This window comes from Gracilinanus agilis, chromosome 4 (assembly GCF_016433145.1).
Source record: "Gracilinanus agilis isolate LMUSP501 chromosome 4, AgileGrace, whole genome shotgun sequence".
Lineage (NCBI taxonomy): Eukaryota > Metazoa > Chordata > Mammalia > Didelphimorphia > Didelphidae > Gracilinanus > Gracilinanus agilis.
Genome location: NC_058133.1, coordinates 135,802,963 through 135,817,773, shown reverse-complemented (window position 1 = coordinate 135,817,773; position 14,811 = coordinate 135,802,963). Strand labels below are relative to the sequence as shown.

Genomic DNA, 14,811 nt, shown 5'->3' with positions numbered 1-14,811 from the left:
ACCCACTATTTTAGGGTCACATTTTGGTTTAACTCAAAAGAATATTAACCAGTTTTGCCATCTATTTTATTTACCAAACTTGATTCCAAGTGGCTTTTTTCTCTTTATAAAAATTAAAATTCTACAAAGGAGGGAGATTTGCCACCATTAAAGATTTTCAAAAGACTATTCTACAAGTTCTATGCTAATTCCAAAGGGTGTTCGAAGAATGTTTTGAGCAACAGTAGCCTTTGAAATGAGAGTATGTTCACTGACAAAAAAAAATTTTGACCAAAAAAACTTTTTTTTCTTCAGTAATGCCTAATTTTTTTCCCAATTGCATGTAAAATAATTTTTTGGCATTTATTTTCTAATATTTTGAGGCAAAATAATTCATTGATAATTTTGATGCAACAAATAGCCAAGCAAATTTTATTCTTACTAAGTCAAAGATGACTACTTTTGGATGGATAAATTCTTGTATTTTTTTCATTAGTCATCATATTAATTTTATAGTCACACCCAGGACTAACACTGGCCAAATAAGTTAGAGTTGGAGAGAAATGTGTCATTTCATATTTAACATGGACTTCAAGCCAATTTTATTTAAATGTTTCAGAACTTGAAAATTTGCTACTAAGCTCAAAGCATTGATATCATGTCTGAACTGTTTTAGAAAATTATCCATTTTTTTACTTCATTTGATTATTGAATTTCCACAGCAAAATGTTTGAATAATGCCTTTTATTTGCATGAAAATCAGATCTACTTGACCATATAAAAGAATATGCAAGATGAAACATGACAAGAATAAGTGTAAAATCTTGCATTGGGATCCAGTAACATAAATTGCCCAGATATCACTACAAAGCATTTGACATGAAAAGACCAAAGATTTTGGTGAACTTTAAATATAAATGAATGTTAAATAAACATATCATTAAGTATAGTGAACAGAATGAGGGCAGTGATAATCAAATCACATCCTACCCAGTCTTGTGTTTGCTTTTGAGAATGTCTTCATTGATAAACTAAAAGAATTCTAAAATAATTTTGAGATGTATAACTTGGGTGTTGAAGGGGGAACTTGGACTTCATTTGAGTGAAATAGGAATTCCTTAAGCAAAATAAGAATTGGAAATAGGGTGGGGAATAAATGTGATAGCTATTTTCAAGTATGAAAAGCTTATTATGTAGAAGACTACCAGTACTAGAGGCAATAGGGAGAGGCAACAAGGATAAAAATTTATTTCAATTTTAAGGGGAAAGTTTTCCTTCAGTGCTGTTCAAAAAGGCAGTAATCCACCTTATAAGATTGTAGGGGTCTTCTAGCAGAGATAGAATAATAAAGAATTTTTCAGGGATATTGTAGGGAATTCATGCCTCAGGTGAGACCTGAACTAAATGAGCACTAGAGTCCTAACCCTTACAGTTTTTACATTTTTTTCTACCCAAACTTTAACAGTGGTTTCAGAGTCTCATTAGCACTTTGCTGGTAACAGTGTGACAAGTGTGTCTAGTTCCTTCCAGTAGCTTCTTATGATTACAATTTAAAATACCTTTAGAATGCAGTTATATCATATTTAAAATTTTTACTTTGTTAAATTCTTGGGGTTTTTAGAAACTCAAAAATAAAGTCTAATCACTTATTTTAGGGCTATAGTTTATAAACAGTGGTATACCTTTATCAACATATCAATTTGGGAGGGACAAACCCCCAAAAACCACCTTTATAAGGGCTTTCTTAAAAGGAAAAATGCTTTTTTTTTCTTTTAATTTAAACAAAGCTATTCCCCAAACTACCGATCTATGTTAGGTTAATTAGGTAACACTAACCTATGTTAATGTTAACAATGTTCCCTTGTCCCCAATATTGACATCTGTGTATATTAAAGTTTCTTTGACAGAAACTCACTTTTTCTTTTTAAATGGTTTTTCATGGCCCCCATTTATATTGTCATCATCTGCATTTATTGAGCATTCATTGTGTGCAAAGCACTATATTAAGTGCTGTGGCATTTTAAAACAAAGCATTGTTAAAATTATATAACCAAACTAAGGTTCTGCAAAAAATACAATCCATATTCACAAGTGCTAAGGATAGTGTTGGAGTGGCTAAAACTAAATTGGATGCCAGAAAAGGCTTTTGAGGTAATTTTTGACCCATATTTTGAGAAAGTGGATTTGTTTCTCTTTAGAGAAGATGACATATCAGTAATATATATATCTGTATGTACATATAACTATACATATATCTAGTTTAAGGGAATAGGTTGTGGGTAGGAGACAGGACACATATTTGTGTTGTATAGGGTAAAAAGAGAACAATTAAGGGGCTTCAGAACCCACTAAAGGTTTTAATTTGGTAAATGGTGGTTAAGAACTACCATACATCTCTAAAAAGCAATGTCATAGCTAGGATAAGGCATACTTAACTGTGGACTTTAGGTGAGATTTGAAAATTGGTCTCCCTGTGTATTGTCCTTCAGATGCTTTGGGATTTTTACCTGTTTTCTATGAAGAGTCGAATTTTCTGACCTTTAAAAATGTGTATATTTATTTTAAAAATTATTAACAGGTGTCCCTAATTGTAATGGCCCTATGTGTTGCACCCAAGGCAGCCACCTACTTTGTCTTTTTTCTAGACTCAGCCCGGAGTGACACAAACTAAGATTACAATGGAAAAGCCAGAGGCAAGGAGGTGGCCAGGGCACCAAATGGTTACAGCCTGGACTAGGGCTGTAATTGTGAATAGAGAGAGGAGGGACTAAATCCAGAAAACAGCAAGATTTGCAGATAGTCCAGGAGGAGTGATATACAAAGAGGACAGACACCAAGACTTTGAGGGACGGTAAGATTGAATGCTAGTGATGGCAATGGAGAAGTTAAAATCAATAATAATAATAGCTGATACTTATAATAGCATGTTAAGTTTACACACCACTTTACATATGTGATCTTATTTGACCCTCACAACATCCCTGTGAGGCAGGTACTCTTTAAGTATTATTACCTTCATCGTGACTTGCTCACCATAGTCATGTGCTCATATAACTCATTTATCAGAAGTGGGATTTGAAACTAGACTTCCCTGTCTTTTTAAACCTAGCACTCTTATCTTCTGTGCTTAACTACAGAAGAAACAAGGCTTATTTGGGGGAGAAGTCAATGCACTCCAAAGATCCAATTGGAAATATTGTGTAAACAGATAAAAGCATAGATTTGGCAAGAAGAAGAAAGGATATGCCTGGGTTACATAAGTTTGGTTTGTAAAAGCTGAGTAAATGAATTCCCAAAGTATAGAAAAAACATGAAGATGACTAAAAGTTAATAGTTGAGAAGAGGGCCCAGCAAAGAAGAGGAATGAGAGTGGGAACTAAGAGCATTAGTTCAAACTAAGAAAGATGAACCCAGTGGTCTCAACAGTAGGCTAGACAGAGTAGATGAAACTTTGATAGATCTCTTGATCCATTCTTGGAGTCCATTGTAACTGTCCAAGATCATAAGCCAAGATTTTCCTTTAATCTTGGTCAAGAATTGCTGAATGTAGATAAGACATGCTCCTCCCACAAGTCTAGCTTTGAACCAGTGTCTTCAGATATAGGTAAAAAGGTTCCAAAACTCTGTCCTTGGTTATGGGGGCCAGAGAGCCCAACTCCACCCCTGCTTGGATCAGGCAAGCAGTTCACATCTACCTCAAGAGGCAGCAGGGGAACCAAATGTTCCCCATCAGTTCCAAGAGGAGAATGATTGAGGAAAAGGTCTGGTCCTGCTGAGGTATTATAGGACTTTCCTCTCTGCCGACGGGATTTGGCGCGTCTGTTCTGGAACCAGACCTAGGAGAACATGAGGAAATTTTGCATTTGATCAAAGTTTTTACTACCACTACAGAATGGTCATAATTCAATAAATAAATTCAATTCAAAGCCCTATGGTTTAATAGCAAAAGTTGGGTATCTGTCAGCTGATTTTGAATGTCACTTATGCCTCAATTTCTCCAACTGCAAGACAAGTGTAATACCTGTACTTCTGAATCTTACAGAGATATTCTGAGCATAGAGTAAGATCATTTATGCAAAAAGTTCTTTTGTAGAGGTGAAAATGGGCCAGATTTTCAGAATAAAGATGCTTTTATAGTGAAATCTAACAGATAAAACTTTTTTTCCCAAAAGCTTTTTTTATAGAATTCTTTATAAATACAATGAACATATCATTAGCATCCAAAAAAAAAAAAAAACTAAGCCCAAGTAAGGCAAAGGCAAGAACAAAATTTTCCTTTTCATAAAATATCCAGTGTCTCCCTCCATGACACAATTTGAGCTTCCTCTACCAAAAGGCTAAACAAAGGCTGCTCTTTCTCTTAAAAAAGATCTTTCTTTTCTTGGTAGAGGTAGTAGACTACAGGCACAGAATGCTGCATGTGTTATTTCACATAATTGATCATATAAGATCACCAATATAAAGCTAGAAGGAATCTTAGAGGTCATCTGGTTCAACAAATTTTACAAATGAAGAAACAAGCCAAGAAAGGTTAAAGGATTGGTCCAAGGTCACACAGTATATAGTGAGTGGCAGAGCCAGGATTAACACCCAAGTCCCCCAATGGCAAATTTAGCATTATTTTCATCAGACCATGTACTGTTGTCCATTTGTTTTGCTCAACCATTTTTCTTTGTTAACAGAGGGTTGTTTGGGAAACATAGACATAGTTGTTACAAAATGACTGATGTAAAGATAAAACCAAAAAAACTTTTAAGGTATACGAAGAGATAGATTAGTAACATAAAAAGAAATCCTCAGAACTCAGAACACACTGATGACAGTCCTATTTAAAAAAGAAAGAAAAGAAAGCAAATATGGGAGAACTTCAAAGAGACTTAGAAGCAAAAGCATAACAGCATGCTGGTTTTGTTTTGAGTTCCTTTGGTTTTACTTTAAGTGCTAAGGAACTTGAGAAGGATTCTATCCCTTCTGTATGTTTTATCTTTGCTAGTTATCAAGTTTGAAACTACAAATTTCCAAAAATAAAATGCAATGATCTGTCAGCTAGCACTGTCTCAGTGCTAGGATCCTCTCCCTAATCTGACTGGACAAGTAGGCATTGTCTCCTTCATTATCTCCTTTTAACTTCTTCCTTGGGGGCTGGCTTTACTGGCCCATTTTTCTGCCTCAATTTCCTGGCTCAGTATCCTATTCCTTAAACATAGTGTTCTGCCCTGGGTCCTCTTCTCATTTGCCCTTTTTATCCTCTCTCTTTTTTGGATTTGTTAGCTCTTCTCATGATTCAGTTATCACTACTAATGCAGCTGACTCCCAAAACTATTATCTCCATTCCTAAACTGTTCAGAACTCCAGTTCTCTAGAATTCTTCCCCCTCTTGCTGCTGCTCCTTCTCTTCCTCATCTTCCTCTATTTTCTTTTTCTCTTCTTTCTCTACTTCCTCCTTTTCCCTTTACTATTTGTATTGATATCAACTAAGATCACAACTTAGACCCTCTTTGGCTTCTCCTTCCTTACTTCCACACTCATTTAGTGCTAAGCTGTTAACTTCTAGATCCAACTTTCTGAAATATCTTCCCTTCCTTTTCATTCCTGCCATAAGCACCCTTAGGATTCAGGACTTCATCTCATCTCTGGCTTCTCTAACTAGTTGTCTTGCCTCTAGTCCAGCATTGGGGAACCTTTTCAAGATCATGTGCCCAAACTTCACCTTCAAGTTGCCTGTGAGCTTCCCCCGCTCATTATTCCAGAGAGCAGAGGGAGGAAGTGTGCACATTTGTGTGGTTGGACAGAGGAGCACTGGCATGTGAAAATTGTCTTCAGGCTCTGTGGAGAGGGGGAAGGGAGCAGTACAATCTGGCACAATGGGGTACACATGTTATGCCTTCACCAACATAGCTGTAGTCTATTCCTGATCCAGTCCATCCTTTACATTATTTATACCCAGTAAATCTTCCTGATGTACCATTCTAGTCCTATCACTCACAAAGTTCTATTGATTCCTAATGCATTCCAAATAAAGTATAAATTCAGCCTGGCACTTAAAGCCCACCATGATTTGGCTTCATCCAATGTCTATTACAGCCTTATTTCATATGGTACCCTTGCCCCCCACACACCCCATATTCCAACCAAAATGTACCATTTTTTCTCGCCATATTCCCCATTCTCATCCCACTATTATCTACTCTGGTCCAGTCCACTCTGTGCCTCTGCTTTAGTCTTCCTTGATACTTTAAGTGGATTTCTTTCACTCCTCTTAAGCCCTTCCCTTCCTTTAGGATTCCAGCTATCTTCCCCTATTAGGTGAAGTCCTTCTGATTCCTTTCAGAACACAGTGTATCATTTCCACCTTTTTCTTTCAACCAACCCATCCTGTCTTCTTTACATTTAGTAAGTACTTAATAAATATTCATTTAATAGAAATGTTGTCTAAAAGTGTCTTCCATGGAAAAAATAAATTTTCATGCATGTTGTTCTCAAACTCCCACCCCCTCCAAAAAAAACCCACTACTAAAATCCCCTAAGGGCAGGAACATTTTTGTCTTTGTAACCCCATTACTTAGGGAGCCCATGGCACATAGTAAGAGCTTTAAAATATCTGTTAAGTTGAAACAAATTTTTCTTGAGCCCTCATTTATTTCAGAAGTGTAAACAGAGAAATCATACATAGAAAAAATATCCACTAGGTCAGGAATAGGGCCCTAATCACGAAGGGGCATTTTATAAATTAGCTCACGTTTTTTTAAATGCTCTAAGGCATTTGCTGTACAATAACTTTGTAAAAGAAATAATGTAAATATCATTTTTCTTATTTTGCAGATGAAATTAAAGCTCAGAAAGCATTGCATATAATATAGGTATTAAATTCATGCTTAATAGCAATGTTTGCAAAGTGCTGTACATAATCTAATTTGATCCTCAACTTCTACTGTGTATATGTTATATATTAGCCTAATAAATGTGTAAATGTATTTATTAACTTTATATTGCTTTTTTAAAAAAAATATGTACTTGTTGTCTCCCCTATTAGAATGTAAGTTCATTAGAAATTGAGATTGTTGCATCATTTGTATATGCATCTTGAGCCCCCAGCACAATGCCTGGCACATAGTAAGTGCTTAATAAATGTTGTTGATTAATTGATTGATTGACTGACATTGCCCGTCACCTACTCAATTCCTTGATTCCAGGTGAATTTCAATGATTTTTTTTCCACTATATCCTGCTAAACACTGTTCCATTTTTGGTAGCCCAGGAACTAACTGGAAGTATCCTATCCTCCATTCATACATATGTTTATATGTACTACATAACTATTAATGGAGCCCACTAATACAAAATTCAGCCTATGGCCCTAGCCTGTAAATCTTTTCCAAAGCCCTAGGGTTTACACCAAATCATTACAATTCTGAAAAATCAGAACCAGACACCCAGTTCCCAGCAAAGAGAGATCTCTTCAGGGCATTCTCCTAACCTTTTCCCCTCTCAAATTTTAACTAAAGTGTCACTCTGAAAGGAGCCCCAACCTACCTTTCTAGCCTAATTGCACATTGCTTCCCTCTATGCACAACAGGTATACCTAGATAACCTGGCATTTTATTTCTCAAGTATGGGTCAACAGAGACAGCTGATGACACAGTGGATAGAGCACTGGGCTTGAGGTTAGGAAGAACTGAGTTCAAACCCAGCCTCAGACATTTACTAGCTGTGTGCCCCTGTGCAAAGTCACTTAGCCACTGTCTGCCAGTTTCCTCAACTGTAAAATGGGGATTATAATAGCACCTACCTTATAGGGTTGTAAGGATCAAATGACATAATATTTGTTCAAAGACTTAACACAGTGCTGGGCACATAGTGCTATATAATTTTTTTTCCCTTTCCCCTTATTCTTCCTTTCCCTCCCCTCCAAATAGAGCACTCCTTCCTCACCTCTGTCTCCCCAAATCCTTAAATTCCTTCACAGATTTAGCTCAGATTTCACCTTAAGTGAGGTCCTCTCTGATCCTTCTCAAATCACTTTTGATCCATTTTACATATCCCTGCTTGTACACCATAGTATATAGGTATTCCCTGGCTATACTATAAACTCCTCAAGTGCAGAGACAGTTTTCTCTATCGCTTTTTTATCCCCAATGCCTGGTATATGTGGGCCCTCCTTAACTGCTTATTTGATTGTTCACAAGTGGGCAGCAGCTACTAGAAAATTCTGATCTCCCCTATCCTTTTCTCTATCCTAAAGAAGTATCAGAATTTAAGAATACTCACAAGGAACAAGCAAATGTTTGCATCCATTGCTGGGCCTGGTCACTCTAATGTTAGAAACAAAGGTACCGATCTCTCCAAGAGAAAATGTAATATCTCTTCTGACCCTCACCCCAAGCTCTTACGTCAGTGGTATACAGAAAGCAGCCCCTTAAAAGCCTGCGGATTGATAAAGATGGTTTAAAAACAATTTAATGCAATTCAACAACAACTTATTAAAGAGTGAAAGGCAGTCTCTCTCACACCTGGAGTGACCTCTCTGTGCCTGGGCAGTCATCTCATCATTCGTCAATCAACAATCATTTATGAATAGCATACGAAGGCTAGGCCATGGAGATACAGATACCCCCAAAACGGAGCGCTTCAACTCTTAGGGAGTTTATGCCTCAGTGACATAGGGCAAAGGCAGTTCCCTGAGCCTCAGTTTCTTCATGTGTAAAATGAGTTAGATTACATTGCTTCTGACGACCTTTTCAGCATCTCATCTATGATCCTAGGAAGTTACAGGTGGGTCCCTGACTTGCATTAGCGAAGTTACATTTTCTCCCTGATGCAATACCAGTTTGAGCCATCTTCCTTCCCTCGCCCCTCGAAAAATAAAAAAGTAAAAAAGTTCAGAAAAGGCACAAGTTACTACGCGAGGTGCTGAGGCTACAAAAACAGAAATGACAGTCCCGCTTTCCAGACAGTTTACACTCTAGCGGAGGGAGAAAGAGAGGTGCACGATGTGTCCAGAAACGGAGAGAAATGTGCTGAGAGGAATTGGAGGTGGGAGAGATCCCTTTGGCTTGGGAGTGGAGGAGGACTGGCAAGGCTTCCCGGAGGCGGCCACTGCCCTCTCCGCTCTCCTCTCCACGGGCCGGCCCCTCCCCGCCCCACTCCATCCCACCCCTACTCCGGGCGCATCATCACCTGGATCCTGGACTCAGGGAGCCTGGTGAGGGTGGCCAGACGTTCCCGTAAGGTGATGTCCGGGTACATGGTCCGGCGAAACACCAGTTCCAGCAGCTGCAGCTGCTCGGGGCTGAAAGATGTTCTCTTCCTGCGCTGCGACCCCGACCCGGAGCCGGACGGGGCTGGCTGGCCTTTGAGTTGCGGCACTGGAGGCGCCAGGCTGACTGGAAGCAGTGAAGCTGGCCCTTGCTCCGGCCCAGACCCGGGGTACCTCTCGTAGGCTGAGGCCGCCGAGGGTCGAAGGTCTGGGCTAGAGCCCGAGGGGGGCGGCTCGCAGGGGGCGCACCCGGGACTTGCAGGAGCCAGGTAAGTCCTGCCAGAAAAGCTGGGCAGGTAAGCTGGGTACTGAGGGCTTTCCCCAAACTGGAGCTGGTTGGGCGCTGCTGTGGCCATCGTGGTACAGACGAGGATATCATGCTGCCAGCTGGTCGGGGACCCCTCCACTATTATACAGTTCCCATGGCGGAGGGCGGGGCGGAAAAGTACAGGAGAGGAAAGATCAAAGGCCAGGGTGGGAAGGCCAGGGCCTCCTGGCCCCTGGCCCCGCTAGACACTGGTGGGTGATAATCGCTTCCGTAGGCGGGGCTTGGTCTGCAAGTCCAGCGAGGGAAATAGTGGGAGGCGTGAACTTGGGACCCCCAGCCTCCTACTGTGGACAGTTCCTTCCCTCACCTCCCCCAGGCCCTCCCTGCCCAATCCACATCCCTAACCCTAAAGCTTGACCTTCGATTCCGGGGCCCAGAGGAGCTTAGGGCGTTCAGCGGCTGTAAGGAATGTTCGAGGGCTGGGAGTTCTTCTCCCTGTGGGTTCCCATGGCCCACTAAAGAAATAAGAGCCGGGGAGAGCAGGGAAGACCGGCCACATTTCTCTCAGAGCACTCCTCTCCCACCAGGTACCCTGCTAGGTGCTAGACCAAACACTGGGATGGTCAACAGTCTCACTCCTCTACTCTGGGAAGTTTATACCTTGGGACAGACAGCAGTGAGCAGATAAAAGGAACATGGGAAAGGGCACCCAGAATAATCCTTGGACCCGAGGGTTCAACTGTGAAAAACAGGATTTGCAAAGGCCAATCTCACTCCCGGGATCCCTTTGGCAAGTCTCGTGAAGACTATGGACACGTGGAGAATAATGTTTTTAATGCATAAAATAAAATACAAAGGATTATAAAGGAAGCCAATCATATTGAAATAGTTATTTTAAAAAAAATTTAAGATTACGGATTCCAGGTTAAGAATTCCTTCTCTGTGGACCATAGGGAGGGCCTACTTATTTAAAAGAATTAACCTTTAATATAAATCCCTTGACATTTTTCATTTTTCTTTGACTAGAAAAGTCCAGTATATAGAAATTCTGGAGGTGGTTGTAGGGCTTGGTTATGAGCCTCAATTACTTGGGCAGAATAGGTGTCCTAAGACTTGGGGACCACTGAAGAGCACCTGGTGGCACTCCTCCAGACTGTAAGAGCCAAATTTTTAGTTGATCAGAAGGGGACAAAGCCAAGCAAGATAGACTTTGTAATTACCAAGTTAAATTTGAATAAGAAAAAAACATAAACTGTGGCATGGGGGAGATTCATAGTTTCATATATAGCCCTTTTCTTTGTCCAAATTAGTTAATATTTGTCAAGTTCATGAGAATGCAGATTTCCAGGGACACGTGGATTCAAGTTCTTCCTCTTGACACTTGCTGTGTCACATAGACTATGCTACCCTGGATAATGAGTATTTAACCTCCCTGCATGCTAGGTAGCTCAATCAGAAGCATAAATTTCATAGAAAATTCCAACCCACCTTGGTAGAAGGAGTTTCCTTAAAGTAATCTTACAGGTCTAGGCCCTAACTGTGTGACCAAGATTGAGTAAGGCAATCCAGCCTTGGGCCTCAGTTTCCTCATTTGTAAAATGGAAATGCTAATATTATCTGACTCAGAGCTTTTGAGAGGAAAACAATACAGAAGTGGAAGAACTATTATCACTTCCCACAAGATGTAGGTGCAGTAGACCAGAACAAATTTGCCAACTTTAGGAACTCTTGTCTGGTGACCACAGGTTATCATGAGCATTTTCCCAGCTTTCATTAGGGAAGTCATTTCATTCAATGTTCATGCATTGTGCTCTTAGTACATCAGTTTTCCCCTGCAGGAAAAGGTCATAATAAAGACAATTCATATTTCTAGAGTGCTTTGGTTACAAAGTACTTGCCTTTCAATTACCCTTTTGAGGTTAGTTGTGAACATATTATGTCTTCATTTTGTAGATGTGGAAACAGAGGCAGTAGAAATCAATCAATCAATAAACATGCATTAAGTGCCTGCTATGTGTCAGGAACTGCTAAGTGCTGGAGATACAAAAAGAAGCAAAAGATAATCTCTGTTCTCAAGGAGCTCACAGTCTAATGGGGGAGACAACATGCAAACTATATGCAGGATAAATTAGAAGTAATTAACAGAGGGAAGACACTGGAATTAAGAGGGAGTAGAGCCAGGAAGAATGAGGTTCCTATCCTCCTCTGACTCTTTAGATGTGTGATCACATTGAAATCCCTTAATCTGAGGAACAGTTTTCTCATCTATAAAATGGAAGCAACAGATAAAACCTGCCTCACAGGACTGTTGTGAGGCTAAAATGAGGAGATGCACATAAAGCCTGGTATGACCTTTAAAGTGGTACAAAAACAACTAATATTATTCTGTTTTACTATAAATGAAAAAAATATTGAATGATGTATTTATTGCTCTAGTTGGGAGTCAGTTGCCTGGTCCTTTGCCAGTGGAGCTAATTCTTGAGGTCATTGAGCAGAAGACCATAGAGTAGTGCAAATTTGCTTTTGATCCCATTCAAAACTGTTCTATTGACTTAGCATAGTGCCTGGCACATAGTAAAACCTTAATGAAAATGTCCTTCGGGCTCCTGTACCCCTTTATTTTGTATTAAAGACACTAACTAGCAAGCAATTTTTCATAAATCTTAGTGTTAGAGATAAATGAAGTTAGCACATTACCTTTTCAGCACTTCTTTTACCTGTCTTTCAAATAGAGATTTCTCCCCTTTCCTCTCCAAATAATGCCCAGAATAATTTTCTTAGAAAAAATTTCAGTGTCATTAATTAACATTTAAAAAATAAACCCTAACAGTTGTTTTCATCCCTGCAGAGACAATCTAAGAAAAGAGAGGTAAACTCTTAGAAGGGTAAACAGGCCTTGCAGTAAATCCTCCCTGGGAGGTTAGGAATTATTTTCTTCTATTTCACAAGTCCTCTGTCATTCCATAACATTTGCTGAACTAGGCTTTGTTCTAGGCAGGATAGCAAGTTTAAGGGGAAATAAAACATAGTCCTTGGAGGATGTTCTTACTTAAAAGGTAAGCACAAATACAGCATGTAAGATGTAAGGCAATGACAGCTACCTTATCAGACATATAACCTAAAATGAGTTCAGAGATAATTAGCTAGCATTTATTAAGCTTCTACTATGTGCCAGGCATTGTGCTGAGGGTTAGGGGTATAAAGCAAGCCCCTTCCCCCTACACCCAAAAAGGGTCCTCAGTGCTATGGGATTAGAATGACCCGGGCCACTGTAGTTTTAACCCGTTTATAATTTCTTCTGTTACCATTTCAGCCAAATAATAGCACCAAGCCCAGAGTTTTCTTTTAAAGTGCTAAGTACTCTCTTCCCCAGGTCTGGCTTTGTTTTTCAAGGCAGGCTCTCCTCCCCATCCTAGGATCCAATCTTGCAACTTTAGGTGTTTATTGAAGAGAAACCCAGGAAAGAACAACGGAGGGAAGTCAATAGCCCTGCTTCCAGTTTCTCAGCTGCCCAGGTGTTTGCCTCTTTGATCCTTCCGTACTTGTGAGTAAAGTCAAGGCCTACCCACCAGGTTGCAAAACCACCCTTTCTGTGGAAGTGAAAGACAAACTTTAAAAAATTACTCCCTTCCCTACCCCCAAAACAAATAAATACAAAGCAGATTTTTAAATGCTTCGACAGTTTTACTGTCTGTTTATCAAGGGCAAAAAGTACAGAGTAAAAAAATGAAAAAATGCAATCTGAACACAGTACATTAAATTCTTTGTGTATGCTGGCCTAGTTTTTTTTCTTACCAAAAACTTTTTTCCTGTGAATCTCTGAATTCAGCCATTGAATTCTCCAGTGACATTGATGCGACGTGATTAACCTTAGGGAGATTGAAAGGAGCACAGTAGTGTAGTGAAAAGAACTCTGTATTTGGAATAAAATCACCAGTTTCAGTCCTGGGTGGTACAGTGAATAGTGTTGGGCTTAGAGAAAGAAGACAAGAGTTCAGATTCAGCCTCAAATACTTAACAAGTTTTGGGACCCTGAGCAGATCACTTTACCTTAGTCTGCCTCAGTTTCCTCAACTATAAAATGGGAATCAGAATAACTCCTCCTATACAAGATTGCTATAAGGATTGATCAATGAGATAATACTTGTAAAGTGCTTAGCACAATTCATGGTTCTTAGTAAATCCTTGTTTCCTTCCTCCTTTCCTGTTTTAATCACTGACTACCTCTGTGACCTTGGGCAAGTGCCTTACTTTCTTTGGGTCTGTTTCCTCATGTGTATCAGGAGTAAGTTGGACTCTTGGCCTTTGAGGCTCCTTCCAGTTCCAGCTTTATGGTCCCATGAAGCATAAGGACACTGAGGCATTGTCTACATCCTCCAAGTAAAGTGAAAAAAACAAAGAACTCTGATTAAATCAGTCATTAATGGAGAATTCAGAGAACTGGTGGTAAATGTGTCCTGCCTCTAGAAAGTTGTTGGTTCTAAATGTAGAATGAGACCAAATGATCCCATGTGGCCATTATGCTCATTTGCTTTTGCTTAACTATATTTCTTTATTAAAAGAAAAGGCCCTGTTGGATGTTATGGGAAGACATTAATTGGTAAGTGACATCATTGTAAAAAAAAAGTTAAAATATTTTTAAAAAATAAAGAATTGGGGAGCAGCTGGGTGGCTCAGTGGATTGAGAGCCAGGCATAGAGACAGAAGGTCCTACGTTCAAATCTGACCTCAGACACTTCCTAACTGGATGACTGTGGGCAAGTCACTTAATCTGTATTGCCTAGCCCTTACTTCTCTTCTGCCTTGGAACCAACCATACATGGAATTGATTCTAAGATGGCAGGTAAGGATTCTAAAATAAATTTTTAAAATTAAAAAAATAATAAAAAATTGTTCCAATTCTGGAAAGCAATTTGGAATTTTGCTCCCAAATTGCCAAAAATGTCCATATTCATTGACTTTCATATGCCATTGTACAGAACTGAGCCTATTACCTAGTACAGTGGGTACCACTTTTGTCTGAAATATTCAGAAAAAAATCGGGTTTTGGTTGGTTGGCAGGACTTGAATTAGCCAGTTAGTTTCTTTAGCATAGTCATTGTGCATATGAAGACACAGCTTTCATATGGGGGGGCGGCTAGAAGTCTATGCACCAATACACAAGTCAGTAAATACTATTAAGCTCTTATGGTGTGCCATCCATTGTGCTAAACTCTGGGAATATGAATTTGAAAGAAAGAAAGAAAGAAAGAAAGAAAGAAAGAAAGAAAGAAAGAAAGAAAGAAAGAAAGAAAGAAAGAAAGAAAGA

At 39.4% G+C, this 14,811-nt stretch overlaps 1 protein-coding gene across 1 annotated transcript; it reads right to left on the bottom strand.

The window, feature by feature from the left end:
* Nucleotides 1–3,509: 3,509 nt before the first annotated feature.
* MIXL1 (Mix paired-like homeobox) lies at nucleotides 3,510–9,591 on the bottom strand. The gene is made up of 3 exons (XM_044674972.1): nucleotides 9,140–9,591; nucleotides 4,846–4,855; nucleotides 3,510–3,815 (listed from the first exon to the last, which is right to left on the bottom strand). The coding sequence occupies exons 1-3, from the start codon at nucleotides 9,589–9,591 to the stop codon at nucleotides 3,510–3,512; spliced, it is 768 nt and encodes a 255-aa protein (XP_044530907.1).
* Nucleotides 9,592–14,811: the final 5,220 nt, after the last annotated feature.